The sequence below is a fragment of the Hypanus sabinus genome, chromosome 13 (genome assembly GCF_030144855.1).
Source record: "Hypanus sabinus isolate sHypSab1 chromosome 13, sHypSab1.hap1, whole genome shotgun sequence".
Taxonomy (NCBI): Eukaryota; Metazoa; Chordata; class Chondrichthyes; order Myliobatiformes; family Dasyatidae; genus Hypanus; species Hypanus sabinus.
The window spans coordinates 74352285-74372696 of NC_082718.1; the positions used below are offsets into that span (position 1 = coordinate 74352285).

The following is a 20412-nucleotide window of genomic DNA, read 5'->3' on the forward strand; positions in this document are numbered from 1 at the left end:
CTGGTGGACGTGCTTCCCCAGTAGTCTGTCTCACCATGGGAAACTCCATGGAGCTGTCTACCTCTGAGCCGGAATCATGAGGCAGGCGCACATGGTCCTGATGTCTGTAGAAAACACGCCCATTGGTCAGCTTAACAACATAGGAGACTGGACCACTCTGCTCAAGAATAACCCCAGGTAGCCATTGCTTATAATTGTTACTGCTGAAGTTTCTCACATAGACGTTGTCATCCGGTTTTAAATGTCTTTCTCACGCATGTTGATCGTGTCCCTCCTTCTGCTTTTCCTGCTTTCTCTCCACTTTTGCCTTCATGTCCGGGTGCAGTAGGTCCAATCTTAACTTGGGCCCATCAGTATCCCTGCTGGAGTGCGTGCAGTTGTAGACTGCGGCGTGAGGTGATACTTAAACAGGAAATGTGAAAGCCGGGGACTAAGAGTGTCCCCTGTCATCCGCTTCAGGCCTTCCTTCACTGTCTGAACAGCCCACTCAGCCAAACCATTTGACATTGATTGGTGGAAAGGGGCTGTCCAAATGTGATGAATGCCATTCTGCCTAATAAACTCACTGAACAGCTCACTGGTGAACGTCGGGTCATTATCGGTGACCAGAGTGTCAGACAACTCGTAGACTGCAAACACTTGCCTGAGTTTGTCTATGGTTGAGGGGGTTGTGATGTTGCTCATGATGTGAGCTTCGATCCATTTGGAATGCGCATCTACCATTACAAGAAATGTCTGCCCCATAAAGGGGCCAGCAAAGTCCAAATGTAGCCTAGACCAGGGGTAGACTGGCCACTCCCATGGGTGCAAAGGAGCTGGTGGTGGCATGTTCTGATTGGTCTGACATTGTGTGCAAGATTTTGCCTTGTTCTCCAGATCCTGATCCATTCTTGGCACCAGACGTAGGATCTTGCAAGGCTTTTCATTCGAGACACTCCTGGATGAGTCTCATGAATTTCCTCCACAATCTGTGAACGGCCAGGGGGAGGCACAATGACCCCCACCCCCCAGAAAATGCAACCATCCTGCAGACTCAGTTCCATCTTGCATTTGGCATAAGGTCTCAGTTCCTCTCCTTCCACGACTTTGGGCCAGCCTTGTAAAAGGAAAGTCTTGACTTGAGACAGGACTGGGTCTCTCTCTGTCCATTGCTTTACAGCTGTTTCTGACAGCCTCTCCAATGAAAACAGTCTCTGGAGGCACATATGTAGTAACAGGTGTCTCAGGTAAAGGTAGTCGACTCAGCGCATTGGCGTTCGCATTATGCTCTGCACACTATAGTATACTGGTAGGCTGACAACGTGAGAGCCCAATGCTATATCCTGGCTGAGGCTAGCAGTGGGATGCATCTGGTCTCATTAAAAAGGGTCATCAATGGTTTATGGTCAGTATAAATTGTGAATACACGTCCATAGAGTTACAGATGAAAGCGTTTGACCACAAAAACAATGGCCAGACCTTCTTTGTCTGTGAATATCCCTTCTCAGCAGCCGTCAGGGTACATGAAGCAAAACCAATAGGCTTCTCTGAACAGTCCTCCATTATGTGTGAGAGAACTGCCCCAACTCTATAGGGCAAAGGATCGCATGAAAGGGTGATCTCCTTGTCTGGGTCATAGTGAACAAGCAGCTTCGCTGAGTGCAGGAGTTCTTTCTTGGTGTCATTGTGAAGCAGCTTATACAGTGGGGCCAAAACCTTTGCGAGGTCCGGAAGAAATTTGCCATAATAATTCACCATGCCCAAAAATGATCTGAGTTCAGTGACGCTCTTGGGGCTTGGGGCCTCCTTGATAGTTCTCACTTTGTCCTCCACTGGGCAAAGCCCCTCAGCTGTAATCCTGTGTCCCAGGTAGGTCACACTCGGAGCCAGGAACACACATTTTCCACGTTTCAGTCGCAGCCCTGCGTCTGAGAGTCTCTTCAGCAACTGTTCTAAGTTAGCTAGATGCTCCCCTCTGTGGCTCCCATGATCAAAATATCATCAAGATACACTGCTACGTGTGGAATCCCCTACAGCAAAGGATCCATTGTCCTTTGGAAAATGGCGGGGCTAGACGCCACTCCAAACACCAGGCCATTGTATTTGAATAATCCCTTGTGAGTATTGATTGTGACATACTTTGAATCCTTGTCGAGCAGCAGCTGTTGGTAGGCGTGGCTCATGCCCAGCTTTGTGAACAGCTTACCCCTGGCAGGTCATCCACCCGTGGCGATGGGTACTCCTCCAGCTTGGAGACCCGATTCACCATAAGCTTGTAGTACCCACATATCCTCACCGTTTTATCTGCCTTCAAAACTGGAACAATGGGAGCCGCCCACCCTGAAAACTGGACAGGCTCAATGATATCCAGCCCCTGTAAATGTTCCAGCTCCGCCTCGACTTTGCCTTTCATGGCATAGAGCACCGACCTGGGCTTAAAAAAATGGTCAGGGTCGACATGGAGTTTCACGGTCACGCCCTTCAGTGTGCCCAGCTCATCCTTGAAAACGTCACTACTTTATACCGCTGCAGAATGTCCTCCGTCGTGTGTTCATACTTAATTCCATGCCAGTTGAGCCAGGTTTTGCAAAGCCAATCACGGCCCAAAAGACTGGGCCCACTGCCCATAGCTATCACCAGCCTGGCTTCAGCCTTCTGACCCCTGGCTGAAATATCCACAAATGAGGTATGGGCTGCCCCATATAGGTCCTGAGTTGGAGTTTAGATGGTCTGATGGGAGGCAGGTTGGATCCCCATGTCCTCCTGTAGTTCTCCTTACTAATGACCGATGCAGTAGCCCCTGAATCAATCTCGAATGTAATGTCCTTTCCCCCGACAGTAACTGTGGCATAATATGGTTCAGGTGGTTCCTCATCCGTTTCCACTCTAAACATGTTGTAGGCACATGCTGCCTCCTCATCTGCTTCTGTTAGATGGTGTGTGGCTGCTTAAGCCTGTTGAGCTATCCCCTGCCCAGGCTTAACCTTACCCTTTAATCTCCTGCACTTTTTAGCTGAATGTCCCTTTTCGCTACAAGGATGGCAGACAGTGTCTTTGAATTTGTAAATATTTGCACAGTGCGTCCCTCAGCACTAAAAACATTCCACCTGCCTTGCCTGTTTACCAGACTCCCTCCTGACTTGGTGCACTGCCGCTGACTGCGACCACCACCCCCCCCCCCCCCCCCCCCACCCACCATGTCCTTTCTGGATATCCTTGGCATTATTAGCAGCCACCTCCATGCCTTGGGCAATCTCTAGGGCTGTCTTGAAAGTCAACGGTGGGGTTTCCCCCAACAAGCAGCGTTGTTCAGTGTCATTATTAAAGCCACATACTAATCTATCACGGAGCATGTCATCCAACACGACTCTGAAATTGCAATGCTCCGACAGCTGCCAAAGCTTGGCCGCAAGATTGGCCACAGACTGACCTGGCTTCCTGAAATGGCTGTGAAACTTACACCGTTGCACTATCACACAAGGTTTTGGATTGTGGTGGTTCCCCACAAGCTTGACCAGCTCGTCATATGGAGTTTCTCCCGGTTTCCGCAGTGTGGCTAAGTTCCTTATCAACTTGTAAGTCTTTGCCCCACACACACTCAGGAGAATAGAGCCTGAAACCAGCCTCTTTTAAAAAACAGCTTCCTGATTAGTATTAACTTACTTTTAATAATACTCACAATACAACATACATGTTTCATCGTTGAGCATAACCTGCCATTCCAGGTTTGTAAGCACACAGGCAAGCTACTCAGGAAAATGTTTCTTGATTCAGAAATAGCAAAAAACTATGCCTGCTGATCAACCAGCTGCATAGTGATGGTTGGCAAAAACAACTCTGACTCATCAAGAGTGAAGGCACAGGCCCCTCATATTTATAGTGTTGGCTGTCCAAGTCACCTGGTCAACATTCGTGCCAAAACTGCTGCTAAGGAGCTCTCAATGTCACCTGAAGAACTGCTCATTGACATCTACTACTACTCTGAAAAAAGTTCCAAACGAAGAGAAGACCTAAACCAGCTTCAAGAGTTTTGCAATGTTGCCCAGCAGGGAGTATGAAAGCATTGTCCTACACACTGGCTTTCTTTAGGAAAAGGTTTGGACCATCTGCTCCACCAATGGCCAGCCTTTATTTCATGTTTTGAGTCAAAGAGTGAGAATCAGAAGTCATCTCATATTCAGAAGAGGCTGAAAGACCCCCCAATGAAAATATACACATGCTTTCTCCATAATGTCACACAATGTTTTGACAAATTCAGTTTGATTTTTCAAAACAAGGCTCCTATCCTCTTCAAGTTGGATCAGAGTGTAGAAGAGCTCCAGCATGACATAGCAAGCAGATTTATTGAGCCAAAGGTATTGAGATAACAGAACATTCAGGAGATAGATGTGAGCAACCCTGAAATTCACCGCCCAGATGAAGAGCTTTTTATTGGGTACCTGGCAAGGAGGCAGTTGCTAGGCAAGGAAGCACAAGAGATTCCCCCCCTTACAAGACAAAGCAGTTCTTCAAAGATGCCAGAACATTCTATGTCAGGCGCTTTCAAAAAATCTTGGAGAAGCTCCCAATGAGAGACCAAATCTTAAAAAATTGGTCAGCGGTCAATACAGAGAGCCAAGATGAGGTGAATCCAGAGCAGATTTTGACTTTTGCAGACAGATTTCCAAATATGATCAAGGCAGATGCGAGAGAACAGCTCCACTTGGAAGTCCTGGATTATGTCTCAACTAACCTTGAAGGACTGGTGCCAAACTACAAAAGTTTGCTAATTGATGAGTTCTGGGGGTAGCTGTCCAAAGTAAAATCTGTGAGCACAGGCCAGTTGAGATTCAAACAGCTGTGCTGCCAAATTCTAATTATGATGTAGAAAGGGCATTCAGCATGGTGAGTCACATTAAGACAGAATTCAGAAGTCAGCTGTCTCACAAAACACCTGTGAATTCAATGTCTTGCAAAATTAACAAATTAATTGACACTGACTGCTATGAGGTTGAGACTTCTGGCAAAGTGCTCAAATCTGCCAAGCAAGCCACATCACGGTACAAGGAAAGTTTGCAAAAGAAATAGAAAAGCTATTTGCATTAACATTTAGCTATTAGCATTGAGACTGCCAACAAAATACTCAACAAGGAATATATATATAAGGGTGTGTGTGTGTGTGTGTGGTTAGTTTCAATATGTTATCAAATAAATTGTTGTGTTATTTCATAATTAAATGTCCTGTATACATACACCCTTGGAGGTCGACCGGGGTGGGGCGTGGGGTGCAAGGGCAGGGGTGGTGGTGCTACCTCCCTGTCATTAGTTTTTACAGGGTGGGATGTCTGCATTTCCCTCTATGGATGCGGCCTGACCCGCTGAATTCCTGTTGCCTCGTGTGTTGCTCCAGATTCCAGTATCCGCAGTCTCTTGTGTCCCCTGTTCTCTCCAGCTTCCCATATAGGATAAGAGGCAAGGGAGAGGGGGAAGAGTACAAGCTGAAAGGTGATAAGTGAAAACAGGTGAGGGGAAAGTTGTTGGGGGAGGGGATGATGATGTGAGAAGCCGGGAGGTGATAGGTTGACCCCTTTTCTCTATCTTCTTATTCTGACTTCTGTCCCCTTCCCTTTCAAGTACTGATGAAGGGTATTGAAATATTGACTCCGTAATTGACCTCCTGCATTGTGTGTGTGTGTTGCACAAGATTTCCAGCACTTGCAGAATCTCATGTCTTGCATCACTTAAACTCTTTTGGTTTCCATTGTGCTGATAATTATTCTCTCAGTTCCCTTCACCATTTCTAGTTTTTTTTCCCCCCAGTTCCGACGAAGGACCACTAAGTTAATCTTACTTCTTTTCTCTCTCACAGATTCCATACATATTTCTAGCATTTCCTGCTTCCTACCTATGACCTAAAGTACTGATTCATCGCAGAGGAGGGACCAATAGGCAAAAGAAGATAAACTGTCCAAAAAATACAGAAAACATGAATTTGAAGAGAAAAGCTTCAAAAGAGAAAAGTCTTCCTTATTGGGTGATCATCCATCCAATAAAGAAAGACAATATTTATACAAAGTTTCTAAATGTGTTCAGATATATTACTCCCGACTGTGGGCAACGTCTGCTACCAGTGTCTCCCGGGGCTCCACTGCTGGACAATCGCAGACGCACACACTCCTTTACCAAGATGGCGGGGCGTCACTGCCTCCATGGAGACGGTCAGCCATGCGTGCGTACTCGGGTTTGCGGTGCAGACTGTGTTGACGCCGGCGCTCGCTAACCCGGAAGCAGTCGCGGTGGATCGGTCTGGTCTTGGTGGAGTTGTGTTGTGTGAAACATAAAGATAAAAACAGAGACAAGGTAAAGAGGCGCGTATTTACTTCTACAGCTAATATTAGTTTATCATTATTGATAATAATATGCTGAGTTATATATATTTACCAGAAAGAAGAGTCCAGAATCATAAGAGGAGGTTTTGGCCTAATTTCTTGTTTTTGTGATTTGTTTGACCTGATTTCTGAGCATTATACGTTACGTAAATATTACCGGCGGAGTGAAATGATCGTACTTGTGCGCTGCGTATAGTGCTCTTAATAATACTAATTTCTATGACATGATACAGCTGGATATTAGGAGCATAGAAACTGGTACTGTCAAAATAAACGTGTAAAACTTTAAATGGATTACTTCATGTGGTAGTATGGATAATACTTGAAAACAAATACTGTTATTTTGTTAACTATGTTTTTACTAGCATTTTGGAAAAAGAAAATGAAAAAGAATAGCTTAAATCCGTGCTTATTATCCAAATAAATTATGCAGTAATTGATTAAGTAATTGAAAATATGTCAAGAGAGCATCATTTTTGGTATTGCTTTATTATTGGAACTGGTTTATTATTGTCACGTGTACTGACATACAGTGAAGAGCTTGCCTTGCATACTGTTTTCCAGATCAAATCGGTACACAGTGCATTAAGTTAGAACAAGGTAAAACAATAACAGTGCAGAGTAGAGTGTAAAAAATAAGTGCAGAGCAAGTAAATGATAAAATACAAGATCATTATGAGGCAGATTGTGAGCCCAAGGGTCCATTTTATCATACAGGATGTCCATTCAAGATTCTGGTAACAGTGGAATAAAAGCATTCCTTGAGCCTGATTGTACATGATTTCAGGCTTTTGTATCTTCTGTCCAATGGGAGGATGGGAAAAGAGAGATGTCTGGTTGGTGGAGACTTTGATTATGCTGGCTGATTGGGGCAGCAAGAAATACAGACAAGGTCCATAAAAAGGAGGCTGGTTTCCATGATGTGCTGGGCTGTGTCCACAACTCTGCAGTTTCTTGCAGTCACACGCAGAGTGTTTGCCATAACAAGCTGTTATATATTCAGACAGAACGCTTTCTATATTTCATGTCTAAAACGATGTTGATTTAAAACTAGTATTATTGCAGGGTTGTGATTGTGAGCAGAATCTAGTCCAGTCTAACTTGTGTTCTTTTAATCCACCCTCCCATTCATTTTTCATTGATGTTAATGAAAGTACTGGTTTGAGATTTTGGAAGCATTGTAATATACAAGAATTCAAATAATTATCATCTGTAGTCTTACCAATATGAAGTTAAAATTGCTCTATTGTAATTATATTCAAGTGTAATATTCTGAATTTACTCTCCCAGCAATTAATATCTGTTTTAGATGTATGTCTTTTTAAGTGACTCATTGCTTGGGCTAGAGAGGGTGCTAACTTTTGGAAAAGTGTTATTAGCATGAGGGGAGTAAGGAATAGGGAAAATTAGCTTTAGCAGAGTAGTCATTCTGATAGAATGCTTGGGATCTGGTTTTTGCCATAACCAACACCTTATTTCATCAGAAGGCAGGTACAAGTCTTCACAGTATCATCTCCAATCAGCTTTTAAGTAAGCGACTGAAAGGTTGTCTTACCTCCTTTGCTGGTCAACCTTTGGACTAACTATCTAATCAGCTTAGTTACCTCTATCACCTGGCCCAGAAAATACCACAGCGTCAGAAAATCTGCCGCAGGAGGGAAAACCAATGCCAAATAACAAGGGCCCTCATGAATGCTATCTGATGACTCCTAGCCAACAGGAACCACAGTGCTTGAACAGCCTTGAGATCTACTGTCAGCAGTGCCGCGCTTTCTCTGCCAAAAGACTCCATAACTGGTTTGATGAGAAGAACTGGAAATCCACTGTGCTTCAATAGAAAGGAATAGCTCTATTGGCAGCTGATGGTGGACATTGAACATAAAAAAACTGCAGCATAAAGAATACAATGCCGGGTGGAAAGAGTATGGGAAGCATAGAAGCTTTCCGATAATCACAATATGTATAGATTCTTTGTCACTGTCTAGGATACCCACCATCCAAACATCCTGTCTTCTTTAGAGACAAAAGTAGAGCTTATCAAGTTACTGTCTGCTTGAAGGAGAACTTTGGAAATACTAAGCCATGAAAGCATCATTGATTCCATCCAACAACATAAGCTCTGTCTTAGTCTTGCTACTATACCAGACTGACAGGAAGTTGATATTCTGCATGTCAATTAAAAACAAGGCTTGGAAGCAGGCTGTTCCCCTTGTATACTAATATTCTACAGAAATGAATTTTGGATACATTCACAACTTCCTTTTCCACATCTGATCGAAGGAAGATAATGCCAGGGGACTTGGTGATACCTTCATCATATCATCGTCATGTGCTGTGTTGTCTGACGTGAGTGAACAAGGTTTTGTGATTGTTCTCGGAAAATTTTTTGAAGAAAGTAGTTTGTCATTGCCTTCTTCGGGGCAGTGTCTTTACAAGATGAGTGACCCCAAACCATTAAAGGTTCAGAGGTTCAAAGGTCCAATTTAATGTCAGAGAAATGTATACAATGCATCCTGAAATGTTTTCTCTTCACAAACATCCACAAAAACAGAGAAGTGCCTGAAAGAATGGACAACAGTTAAATGTGAAAACCCCAAAGCTCCCCCTCCCATGTGTAAGCGGCAGCAAGCAACGATCAAAAAAAAGCGCACAAGCATGAGCTAGGCAAAAGCAAAGATACAGACCTTGCAGTTACCCGAAAGAGTATCACATTTCATCTGGCATTCGACAATCTACAGGGTCTCGCTCCCTAATAAGGGCGAGGGAGGTGTCCCCCATTTACAATAACAATAACCCGCTGGTTTACAATGTTAAAAAGTCCATTTCATTTCTTTTTACGAGCTCTGTGCCTGAAGATTACAAAGACTTCGGGTCTTCGGGCCCACAGTGAAAGATTTTCTGGCCTCCCCGGCGACACACGGGTCTCCTGCTGTGACACTGACTCTCGATCCACCTATCTCCAGAGCCCCGAGATCTTAGGCTTTCAAATTCGTGCCAGACTCTCAGGCCGAACCCTTATCATTACTTTTCAGAGATCGTCTGCCTGGTGTCAGTGGTCACCTAACCAGGACTTATGATATACATCAGCAGTGCATACGACCATCTACCACCTGCTCCCATGGCTTCACATGACCCTGATCGGTGGGGATGGAGGGGTTGTGGTTATATAGGCACTACACCTTGCCTAGTGGTAACCTGCAAGCTAGTGGATGGAGGGAGAGCCTTACTCCTCCTATGGCAGAGATGTAATTCCACCTGCCGCCTGACCTTGTTCATAGTCAGGTTCAAAGAAAGGAGTCAAATCCAATTATAAAATGTTGCAATACCCTGCTGCCTGCCAGAAGTGAAATCAGTTTTGCTGACCGCTGCAGTTATTACCTCCTAGTGACTAAAATGCTGTGTGAATTCTGTCCAAGTAAAGACACAATGGATATCAGAAATAGGAGAAGGGTAGGCCATCTGGTCCATTGAGCCTACTCTGCCATTCAATAAAATGATGGCTGATCTGGCTACCTGCCTTTTCCCCATAACCCTTAATTCCCCTACTAGGCAAAACCTGCTGTACAATAACTCGGAGAGACAGGATACCTGCCGTACGACAGCTGGGGGAGTCAGAATACCTGCCATATGACAGCTGGGGGAGTCAGAATACCTGCCATACGACAGCTGGGGGAGATGGGATACCCGCCATACGACAGCTGGGGGAGATGGGGAACCCGCTGTACGACAACTAGGGGAGACGGGATACCCTCCGTACGACAGCTGGGGGAGATGGGGAACCCGCTGTACGACAACTAGGGGAGACGGGATACCCTCCGTACGACAGCTGGGGGAGATGGGGAACCCGCCGTACGACAGCTGGGGGAGACGGGGAACCCGCTGTACGACAACTAGGGGAGACGGGATACCCTCCGTACGACAGCTGGGGGAGATGGGGAACCCGCCGTACGACAGCTGGGGGAGATGGGATACCCTCCGTACGACAGCTGGGGGAGACGGGATACCCGCCGTACGACAACTGGGGGAGACGGGATACCCTCCGTACGACAGCTGGGGGAGACGGGATACCCTCCATATGACAGCTTGTGGAGATGGGATACCCTCCGTACGACAGCTCAGGGAGACGGGATACCCTCCGTATGACAGCTGGGGGAGACAGGGAACCCGCCGTACGACAGTTCAGGGAGACAGGATACCCGCCGTATGACAGCTTGGGGAGATGGGATACCCTCCGTACGACAGCTCAGGGAGATGGGATACCCTCCGTACGACAGCTCAGGGAGATGGGATACCTGCTGTACGACAGCTGGGGGAGACAGGGAACCCGCCGTACGACAGCTAGGGGAGATGGGATACCTGCCGTACGACAGCTCAGGGAGATGGGATACCCTCCATACGACAGCTTGGCAAGACGGGTTACCCTCCGTTTGACAGCTCAGGGAGATGGGATACCCTCCGTATGACAGCTCAGGGAGATGGGATACCTGCCGTACGACAGCTGGGGGAGAAGTGGAACCCGCCGTACGACAGCTGGGGGAGACGTGGAACCCGCCGTACGACAGCTCGGGGAGATGGGATACCCTCTGTACGACAGCTGGGGGAGACGGAACCCGCCGTACGACAGCTCAGGGAGACAGGATACCCGCCGTATGACAGCTTGGCAAGACAGGGTACCTGCTGTGTGACAACTGGGGGAAATATGGAAGGAGCAACATAAATCACCACTATGAATGACCTTCTTTGATCTTGTAAATGATTTTGACTGTGTCAGTTGTGAGGGACTAAAGATTAGCTTATTTCTTTCTTTGTCACATGTACATCAAAGCATATTGTGAAATGTGTCACTTGTATGAAATCAAGTCAGCAAGGATCATGCTGAGGGCAGTCTACAAGTATCGCTACACTTCCAGCATCAATGTAGCATGCCCAAAGCTCACTGACCCTAACCCGTATGTCTTTAGAATGTGCGAGGAAACCGGAGCACCTGGAGGAGACCCACGCGGTCACTGTTAGAATGTTCAAGCTCCTTACAGACAGCATTGGGAATCGAACCCCAGTCGGTGATCGGTAGCGCTGAAAAATGATTGCGCTAACCACTATGCTACTGTAGAGGATCTGTAGAGAATCCCAACGTCAAATATGTTTGCACTTCAGAAATTCGTCTCCATTGGACATGAAGTACAGGATATCATTCAAGCTGTGATTTTAATCATTGAGTCCGTAACAGGTAATGTTAGTAGGGACTGATTTCAAGCAAGGGGGCACCAGTTTTTCATCTGTGCCACTGTAGTGCTGAAACTCTGCTCTAGTGAGCTTCCAGTTGAGTGGAGCCCAGCTGCAGGGCAGTTGGGAAACTGTTCTCAGCATCCAAGGCCACTCATCCCACAGATATTCGGATCCAGTTAATACTGTATTACTGGATGAAGTTTCAGATGGCCAGAGCTGAAAATGTGAGATTCACACCAGTCTTCAACATGGGCTGAGAAGTAGAATAGGTGAGCAGTTTCTAGTCCCTGGGTGTTGGCATCGCAGAGGATCTATTGTGGACCCAACTTATTGATGCAGTCACAAGGAAGGCATGCCTTTATTTATACTTCATTAGGAGTTTGAGATTTGGTATGTCGCCAAAGACTAACAACCCTAGCATATTTCTACAGCTGTACCATGGGGAGCATTTTGACTGGTTACGTCACTGGTATGGAGGCTCCAAAACACAAGATCAGAAATAGTTGCAGAGGGTTGCAGATACACCCATATCCATCATGGACACAAGCGTACCCACCATTGAGGATATTTTCAAAATGCGGTGCCTCGAGAAGGTAGTATACATCATTAAGGGCTATCACCATCTGGGATGTGCCTTTGTCTCAGTACTATATCAGATGTATATCAGATGAATATCAGAATATCATAAAAGGAGCAAGAGTTGTTATCGTGTGGAATATATTATCCCAATAATGAGTTAGGGTCATGCCGGTCCTAACATGCGAAGTCAGTTCGTGGATGAGATCCAAGTGCCAGGAAGGCGGTTCTGCAGTGCTCCATGGAAGTGAAGGACATGACAAAGCACAGAAGATGTCATGGTCATCACAGCAAACAAGGAAGACAGCAGTTTGTGATGCCTGTTCATACCACTGAACCTGGACTTAGGAGATTGAGAGAGTGGAAGTGTCGCAGTCCAATGGCTTTTCCCCTTTAAAAACTTCCCTGCACAGGTTTCCTATCATCATGGACAACCACCACACTTAAATTAATGGTTGAAATTAATTAATCATCTTGTTGAAAGGAAGTTTAAAGATCGTATTTAATTGTAAGAAAATGGAATTGGTGTGAAGTTATCAGTGGATCAGCAAAATGATGTGTTGAAATGTGTGAAGTTGTTTGGGCTCATTATAGCTATGTTGTTTAAGCTTATATTAAGTGCCTACTTGAAATGTCATAACTAAATAGTATTTGGTGTTGAAGGGTCTCAGTCTGAAATGTCAACTTTTAATTTCTCCTCCATAGATGCTGCCTTCAGCATTCTCTGTGTATGTGGCTAAATGGTATTCTTGGCAGCCAAAATAATAGTAGATTTTTAACCACTTCCTTTAATGTGTGTCAGTTAAAATGTGCATTTTTCTAACTCTGACATGCTTTGTTCTTTTATAGAGCTGTCAATATTCCAACTTGAGCAAGTAATTTTGGAAGGGATAACAGTCCTGAAAAGATGGGTTTGAAGTGATGCAGACTATTTGTGTTTTTGGTGTGCATTACCTCAGTCCAGGTCTCTTTGTACCTCAGTGAATGCTTCGTGACCATGCACAAGGCCTGAAGAACTTCTATCCAGTCCTGGAAAGCTCAGGTAAACTGACCTTTTACTTAATTATCTTAATTCTCTTTCTACATGATTGTTAAATTATGACAGCACTCCGTGTAGATGTACTCAGTGGTAGGGAGGACTTTACCCAGGATGGACTGCATCATATTTACTACTTTTTGTAGTCTTTTCCATTCAAGGGCATTGGTGTTTCTATACCAGACTGTGATGCAGCCAGTCAATATATCTCCACTACACATCTTTTGAAGTTTGTCAAAGTTTTAAATGTCAAGCTGAATCTTCACAAACTTCTAAGAAAGTAGAAGTGCTGTCCTGCTTTCTTTGTAACAGTCCTTATGAGCTAGACCCAGGACAGATCCTCTGAAATGATAGCACTAAGGAATATAAAGGTGCTGAATCTCTCCCCCTCTGGTCCCCCTGATGGGGACTGGGTCATGGACCTCGGCTTTCCTTCTCCTGAAGTCAATAACCAGCCACTTGGTTTTGCTGACATTGAATGAGACATTGAGTGCCTAGAGAAGGAAATTTAGAATTGTGTAGCAGTCTGTATATCTGGTTCTGATCTATTCTTGGTGGGAGAAACAGTGTAGTTTAATGCACAAGTTTGTGGCTTTATCTTTGCAATTGCATATTAGTACCAATATATTAAAGAATAAAGAGGCCCACAAGGCTTTAGATAGAAAACAGTGTGTGCATGCTTTTGTGAGGCTGTCAGTGGACTTGCTTCAATTATAATCTCAGTCTTGAATTTCATGTTTCACTGTTCAGCATTTTCATTTGGGTGTAAAGCTGGAAGAAAATTAATAATTTAAAAAGGAAGCAGTGGCTTTCCTTGTTACCTTGTTCACAGGAGCAAGAATGTTTAGCACGACACAAACCTCGAAAACACAGTTCCTGGATAAGGCCCGGGCTGCTCGGGAGGAAAGGAAAGGGCAGAAGGAACGTGAGCGTGCAGCTATTCAGATTCAAGCTGTGGTCAGAAGGTATCTCTGCAGATGTCGGCTGCTTCGAGAAATCAGGTCCGTTTTAAAAATTAACTTTCATAGTTAAAATATCATGCATTATTAGTTGTATCATTCTCTAGTGGAAAAATAACAAGTAAGTTAAAATGGCAAAAGTCATAACAAGATGGTAATTATAAACTCTGATAATTCTCCAGAGGCTTTGGAAATCGCAGTGGTTTTGCATGTGGCTTGTCACCCAGTTCCCAGGCTCAATGATTATTTTACGGGCCCCTAGGCTTCAGTTCTTGATTCAAATTTGTTGATTCTGTTTCCCTTGAAACTTGCCAGGTTCATTGAAAAGTTACTGTGTAACTTTTTTTTAATATGACCAATGAATTAGAGATGTATTGAAATGTCAATAAATAAACATCTGAAAACCAGAACCTCTCCGGTCTACCACCACTGAAGTCCCAAGTGTACCAGATCAACAGATTTCCTGTAACTCTTCTGCACAGTCTAAAAAATTCAACAAAGAACACCATTTCTTTATCAGTGGGGAATTTTTATGAAGTCACAATCTCCCACTCTACATGCAGTTTTCAGAGATTTTAAGTTTCTACATTGTTTTGCTTGAACACTTCAAATCTTAACAATCGGTGTTGTGTTGGTTAGACCTTCTCCACAGAAAGTCACCAAATAAGCCAATTAGTCATAGCTCAACTGGAGAATTCACCAAGGAGTTAAAATGTTGAAAGGAATGAAGTTCTAAAGGCTGTTATTAAATGTCAACAGTTTTGGCAACAGAGATGCCTAATAAATACCGTATATTCTTCTCAGAATATTTGGCTGTGAAATTGTTAGCCATTCAACAGTACTTTTTCAATCATGATAGCTTAGCACTATAGTGCAAGGGTGTTTATTAGGTGTGTCAAAAATCAAACTTACAAAAATTAACAAAGATAATGAAAACTGTTGATATTTATGAAAAAAGAAAGCACAATAACAGCTCTGTACTTTGTCTAGTGAGAACTCCTGGCAGAGCCAGTCTCTCCCCCTCCCTCCCCCCTTTTTCTAGCCACTAGGACCTACCATCTTTAATTACCCAGAAGGTTAATGTAAGACTACACATGAATTACAACATGATGCACCCCACAATGGAGTTACAATCATATTACACAATAAACAGAAGTATCTATTAAATCCAGTAAATAAACAACATATACACATCCCCATCACTAAAGAAATGGACCATGAATGGCAGGAAAGGCCTCGTAAAGTCAACTGGAGTGCATCAGCTCGGCTTAGGACCCATTGTGAGAATTTACTGGGGAGGACATTTGAAGTGCTAGCATTCAGTGCAATGACAGCAGAATGACAAGGCAATGTTTGTCTCTGTATAAATACACGTGTAAGGAGTATGTTTACCGATTGCCCTCCGTCACAAAATTACAGCATAAACTATATCAATAACCATGCATGACCGCTTCCGTATACTGATCGTCCTGTACACCAGTAAATCTCCTTTCTAATCTGTGAGTGAACTGATATCAATAGGGATGATTATAATAAGCTATATCAATAACCAGTGCATAACCACTTCCGATACTGATCGTCCTGTACACCAGCAAATCTCCTTTTTGATCTGCGAGTGAACTGATATCAATAAGGATGATCATAATGGAATGAGGCAGGAAAAAAGGGGTTAATATGCCTGCTTCTCTCACAATAATTGCTTGAGTTTATGCATGGATGATGGATAAAGGCAGTGGGGTGCAGTCTACATGCATGCTTCAACTAATAAGAAAATGTGTAGAGGATTATTGGACGTAAACAGACAAATAGGCTGACATTTAGAAGTACAGTGTGATTGCCTCTTTGATTGGATGCCCTGACTGGTAGATCAGGGGACATGTGGAATGCTATCTGCTGCCCCTTTCCATCAATAGTGCTTGGGATAGTAATGCCACTACAATGTTGTAGCCCAATTTCTTTATTTTATTTTTTAATAACTGGCTTGATATAATCTAATTTCTCTGATTTGTATAAACCTGTCTTTTCATATAGGCTTTTAAATATTAGAAAATATCTACTGTGACCTTCTCAGAGTTACTTTGTGGTTATTTTTTAATAACATGAACATTGATTAATTCAGTAATGTTGCCTTTACAGACAAGAAATCGATAATTTTTTTGACATCAGTGAAAGCAATTCATCGAAAAGAAATGCACTCGCTATTTTTAAAATCACAAGGAAATTGCTCTTTGTGTTTCATATTAAAGAAGATAATGAGGTAACTCTACAGGCTGGGGCTAAATCTATTACCATAAATGAGGACGGCAGATTCACCACAAGAGATACTGCAGATGTGAGAAATCCAGAGTAACACACACAAAATGCTGGAAGAACTCAGCAGATCAGGCAGTAACAGAAAGGAAGAAAGAGTTGACGTTTTGGACTGAGACTCAGTCCTTTGTTCCTTTCCATAGATGCTGCCTGACCTACTGAATTCCTCCTGCATCTAGTATGTGTTACACTGCAGATTAGTTTTGATCTCTTCCTTGCAGAAAATTATAATTGACCAAGGATTACTTGTACATTTAAGATAGGTTTAATCTAGGGATTGGGATTTTCATATATAAAATATTCATTCTTGTTTGAAAATTAATTTTATAAATTAGTTTGTGACTCAAAGGACTTTAGGCATAGGTTTGCATCCAACTTCAGGAATAGATGGTATGGCAAAATATTATGCTGTTCTCTTAGGAAGTGCAATTTTGTGTTTGAAAAAAAGACAGATTATTGGGACAGATATTGAAGAGGCTTCTTAAAATTTAAAGAATCTGAGAATTTTAATTTTTCCAGGATAAACTGTTCTTCTTGTATGTGGAAAATTATTAAATAAAATAAAAATCTTTAGCAATTAAGACATAATGAGAGAACACCTGGACACCACCGAGACTGAATTTCTTATGTTTAGCTTTGTCAGAGCCACATTAAGTAGCAGTCTGCAAATTCGATCTTATGCCGAAATTTTGGTCTTCATCACTATCATCAAATGTAATGAATGGTGGTGCAGTAGTTAAGTTCAAGTTTATTGTCATCCACTCATGTGCCTGTATACCACCAAACAAAACAATATTCCTCTGGACCAAGGTGCACAATAGAGTACATATGTTACAATACGCTAACACCATCATCGGCATCATCATTATGAGCTCTGTTGTATGACGTAGGCGATCATGGACTTTTGACCATGATTGTTCTTAGCAAACTTTCCTACAGAAGTGGTTTGTCATTGCCTCCTTCTGGACAGTGTCCTACAAGATGGGTGACTGCAGCCATTATCAATACTGTTTAGAGATTGTCTGTCTTGTGTCAGTGGTCACATAACCAGGACTTGTGATATGCATCTGTTGCTCGTACAGCCATCCACCACCTGCACCCATGGCTTCCATGTGACTTTGATCAGCAGCTATACAGGTGCTACACCTTGCCCAAGGGTGACCTGCTGGCTAGAAGAAGAAAAGAGTGCCTTACACCTCCTTTGGTAGAGATACATCTCCATCCTGCCACCCGATAGTTAAGTAACTAACACACTAATAAAGTAATAACTAACACTAATAAAGTAATATTACCACAAATAACTTAACAAATAATAAGGTGTATTTACGACACAAACTAAAAAGTAAGCAGCATAACTGTGCTCTATTCATGATGGAACCTGGCTGGTGACAGGATATTCAGTAATCTTATGGTCTAGGGGAAGAAGCAGTTTCCCATAATTCAGCCTGGACAAACAATATGGAAAGTGGAGGCCAGATCTCACCAAGGCAGTTGGATTTCAGCTAATTAAATAACATGGAATTTTTATTTTAGGTTACTTTTTATTTAATAATTAGTGTCAATAACATTAACCACTTAATTGCAGTTTTCAAAACAAAATCTTTTTCAAAAAGTTTTTCTGTATTTCTACCTTGCTTACCCATCTGCCCCATTTGTGACTGCAGTATAGTTTTCTGAATTGTTCTCTACAATGGCTAAATAAGATATTTTTTGTTGTCAAATTAGAAATAAATAGGGCAATAGGCTGGTTTGGATTGCTGTTTGTTTATTAAACTTGCAAGCTGTGATTTAGTAATTCCAAAGTTGATAGTTTTTGTGATTGATCTTCCTTCATCAGTTTGTGCAAATTGGGAATTTCTTTAGTTATTGTATCATTGGCATATTTCTTCTTTAAAACTGTGTTGGTTATTTCAGTAATGACTTGTTACTCTGTTCCAGAGACTTCAGAAACTGTGTCGCTGTATCCTTCATAGCATGGATGTAGAGAGTGAATCAAAGGTCAGTAAGCTTTTCTGTTCCATTATGTATTACCCATTCTCTGCATTTCCAAAAGCTTGGGGAAACAGTTGTACAGACACTCAAAACCACTTAATTTCCCAATCATATAAGATTCCAGATATTTCCATTGTGCCCATGCTGCTGGTCATGCAAGTGATCTCCAGCCTAATCTTATCTCCCAGTATATGTTCTGTTGGTCCTAGGTCACACCCAGGTAGCCTTTCAATGTGTTTAGCATTTCTGTCTCTGCCAGTGTTTTTCATGCAGTCAGTACCGGACTTCCATGTTGTTTGGTTGGAAAAGTGTCTCCTTCTGTCTGAACCATATCAGATCGATTGTGAGAATGTAGCGAGTGAGCATGTGGCTCAATTGATCACGCAGTGAATTGATTGGGCCTCCTTTGTGAGGTCGGCTCTCTCTTTTTGTGTGGGGTTTTGAGTGCGCGTGCTTTTGTGTCAGTGGACTCAGCTTGTAACTCCCACACAGCTTGTCCAGAATGTATCGTTATCAACGTGACTCAGTGGAAACGGTTAATCATACTACCCTGTTGCAGTTCTTGCTTTGTGCAGACATAACAATCTCCTATAATCTTCTGTTTTACACCATGGACTCTTGTTTTTGACACCTTTCCAAGGAAAATCGATGCTTTCTATTTGTTCTGTTTGCACATTTTGCATTTTCATACAGCTTAATTAAGTCTTCTCTCAGCCCTCATGTAAATAAATCAATTCTATCTGATTGAGTTTTTCTTCATGTTACCAGTTGCAGATATTATAGTCCAGGTTAACCTGGTGAACCTCAGCGACTTCTAGCTGGTGACTAACGAAGCAAGGAAAGCAACTAAATACTTCGTTAACCACACTTTTTCTGGCAAATGATATTCACAAGTAATAGCCTGTAACTTTCCTTTGGACATGGATGCGATTCAATGGGGCAGAACCAAAGCCTGTCACGGGAGTGTGGAAGAGCGTGAGAGGGCAGACACAGGCCAAATCGAAGCCACGTCCCACAGCGTATTGATGCGACTGAACTTGATGTTCAGACAGAGATTTATAGGCTGAATGGAGGCGGCAAAACCTGGCATATGCCCAATGTTCGGACGGAGTGTTAAGTGCTGGGCCAGATTAAAAAGGTCAAGGTGTCAGGCCCAAGGCGAGGTACAGGCTGATTAAGATTGCTGCTCCATGATGCTTACTCAGCTCTGCACTGAACCAAGGATCTTGGACTCTCTTTGCAGAGTTCTGTTCTGAAACACAATTTGCTTACAGTCACTGTTTGCATGATGCTTTTTTTCATTACAGATTGGGTGTTTGACATCCAAGATGGCGGCGCGACGCAGCTTGCAGCGGCCACTCCGGAACTGATTATCTTTTATTTGTGAAGTGGGGTGCCGTGCGCAATCATAATTGATTGAAAATGGACGTGGAAGCACGGAGAAACATTGGGAAATTCCAGGAAGACCTTCTTCGTTGCTGCTGTTGCTGTGAGGTCCGGGACTCTGCTGGGAAGAACAGGCCCCCAGTCCTCGGGGTTGTGTTGCTGATGGCCGTTGGCGGGGCCGTCTTAATACGCTCAGCAGAGGGTGGTGCTCAGAGAAGCTGTGCTGGAGGGGATGGTCGTCGGCTTGGAGGTTCGACGGACTTGGAGTCCTTGCGATGGACTCGGGTCGCTTTCAGTGTGTGCTGTGTCTGCGAGGCTGGTTTCGATGGAGCTTCCATTGTGTGCTGTGCCTGCAAGGCTGAGTTGGGCGGCGCCTTGGAAGCCCATAGCGGGGGTACTCCCTTCTGCCGCTGGCGTGGGATGGCGAGTCTGTCGGGACCCTGAGGACTTGTGGAAACTGTAGTGATTTCTTTTGAACTTACAGTCCTTTAACATCTTGGACTATTTTTACTGTGCCTATAGTCTGCTTTTTATCAATTATGCTTTTGTTTGTACTGTTGTAACTATATGTTGTAATTAT

General features: G+C 43.4%; 1 protein-coding gene across 4 annotated transcripts in view; it reads left to right on the plus strand.

Moving 5' to 3' along the window:
* Nucleotides 1–6220: 6220 nt before the first annotated feature.
* Nucleotides 6221–20412, plus strand: part of ube3b (ubiquitin protein ligase E3B) — a 74067-nt gene continuing 59875 nt past the window's right edge. Inside the window, exons 1-5 of one of the 4 annotated variants that reach the window (XM_059987890.1) lie at nucleotides 6221–6318; nucleotides 12999–13191; nucleotides 13984–14186; nucleotides 16281–16401; nucleotides 18393–18452. In XM_059987890.1, the coding sequence (XP_059843873.1) occupies nucleotides 14026–14186; nucleotides 16281–16401; nucleotides 18393–18452 (342 nt within the window). In that variant the 5' untranslated portion in view covers nucleotides 6221–6318; nucleotides 12999–13191; nucleotides 13984–14025. The remainder of the gene's footprint in view (nucleotides 6319–12998; nucleotides 13192–13983; nucleotides 14187–16280; nucleotides 16402–18392; nucleotides 18453–20412) is intronic. The other 3 variants (XM_059987887.1, XM_059987888.1, XM_059987889.1) reach the window with 3 other exon arrangements.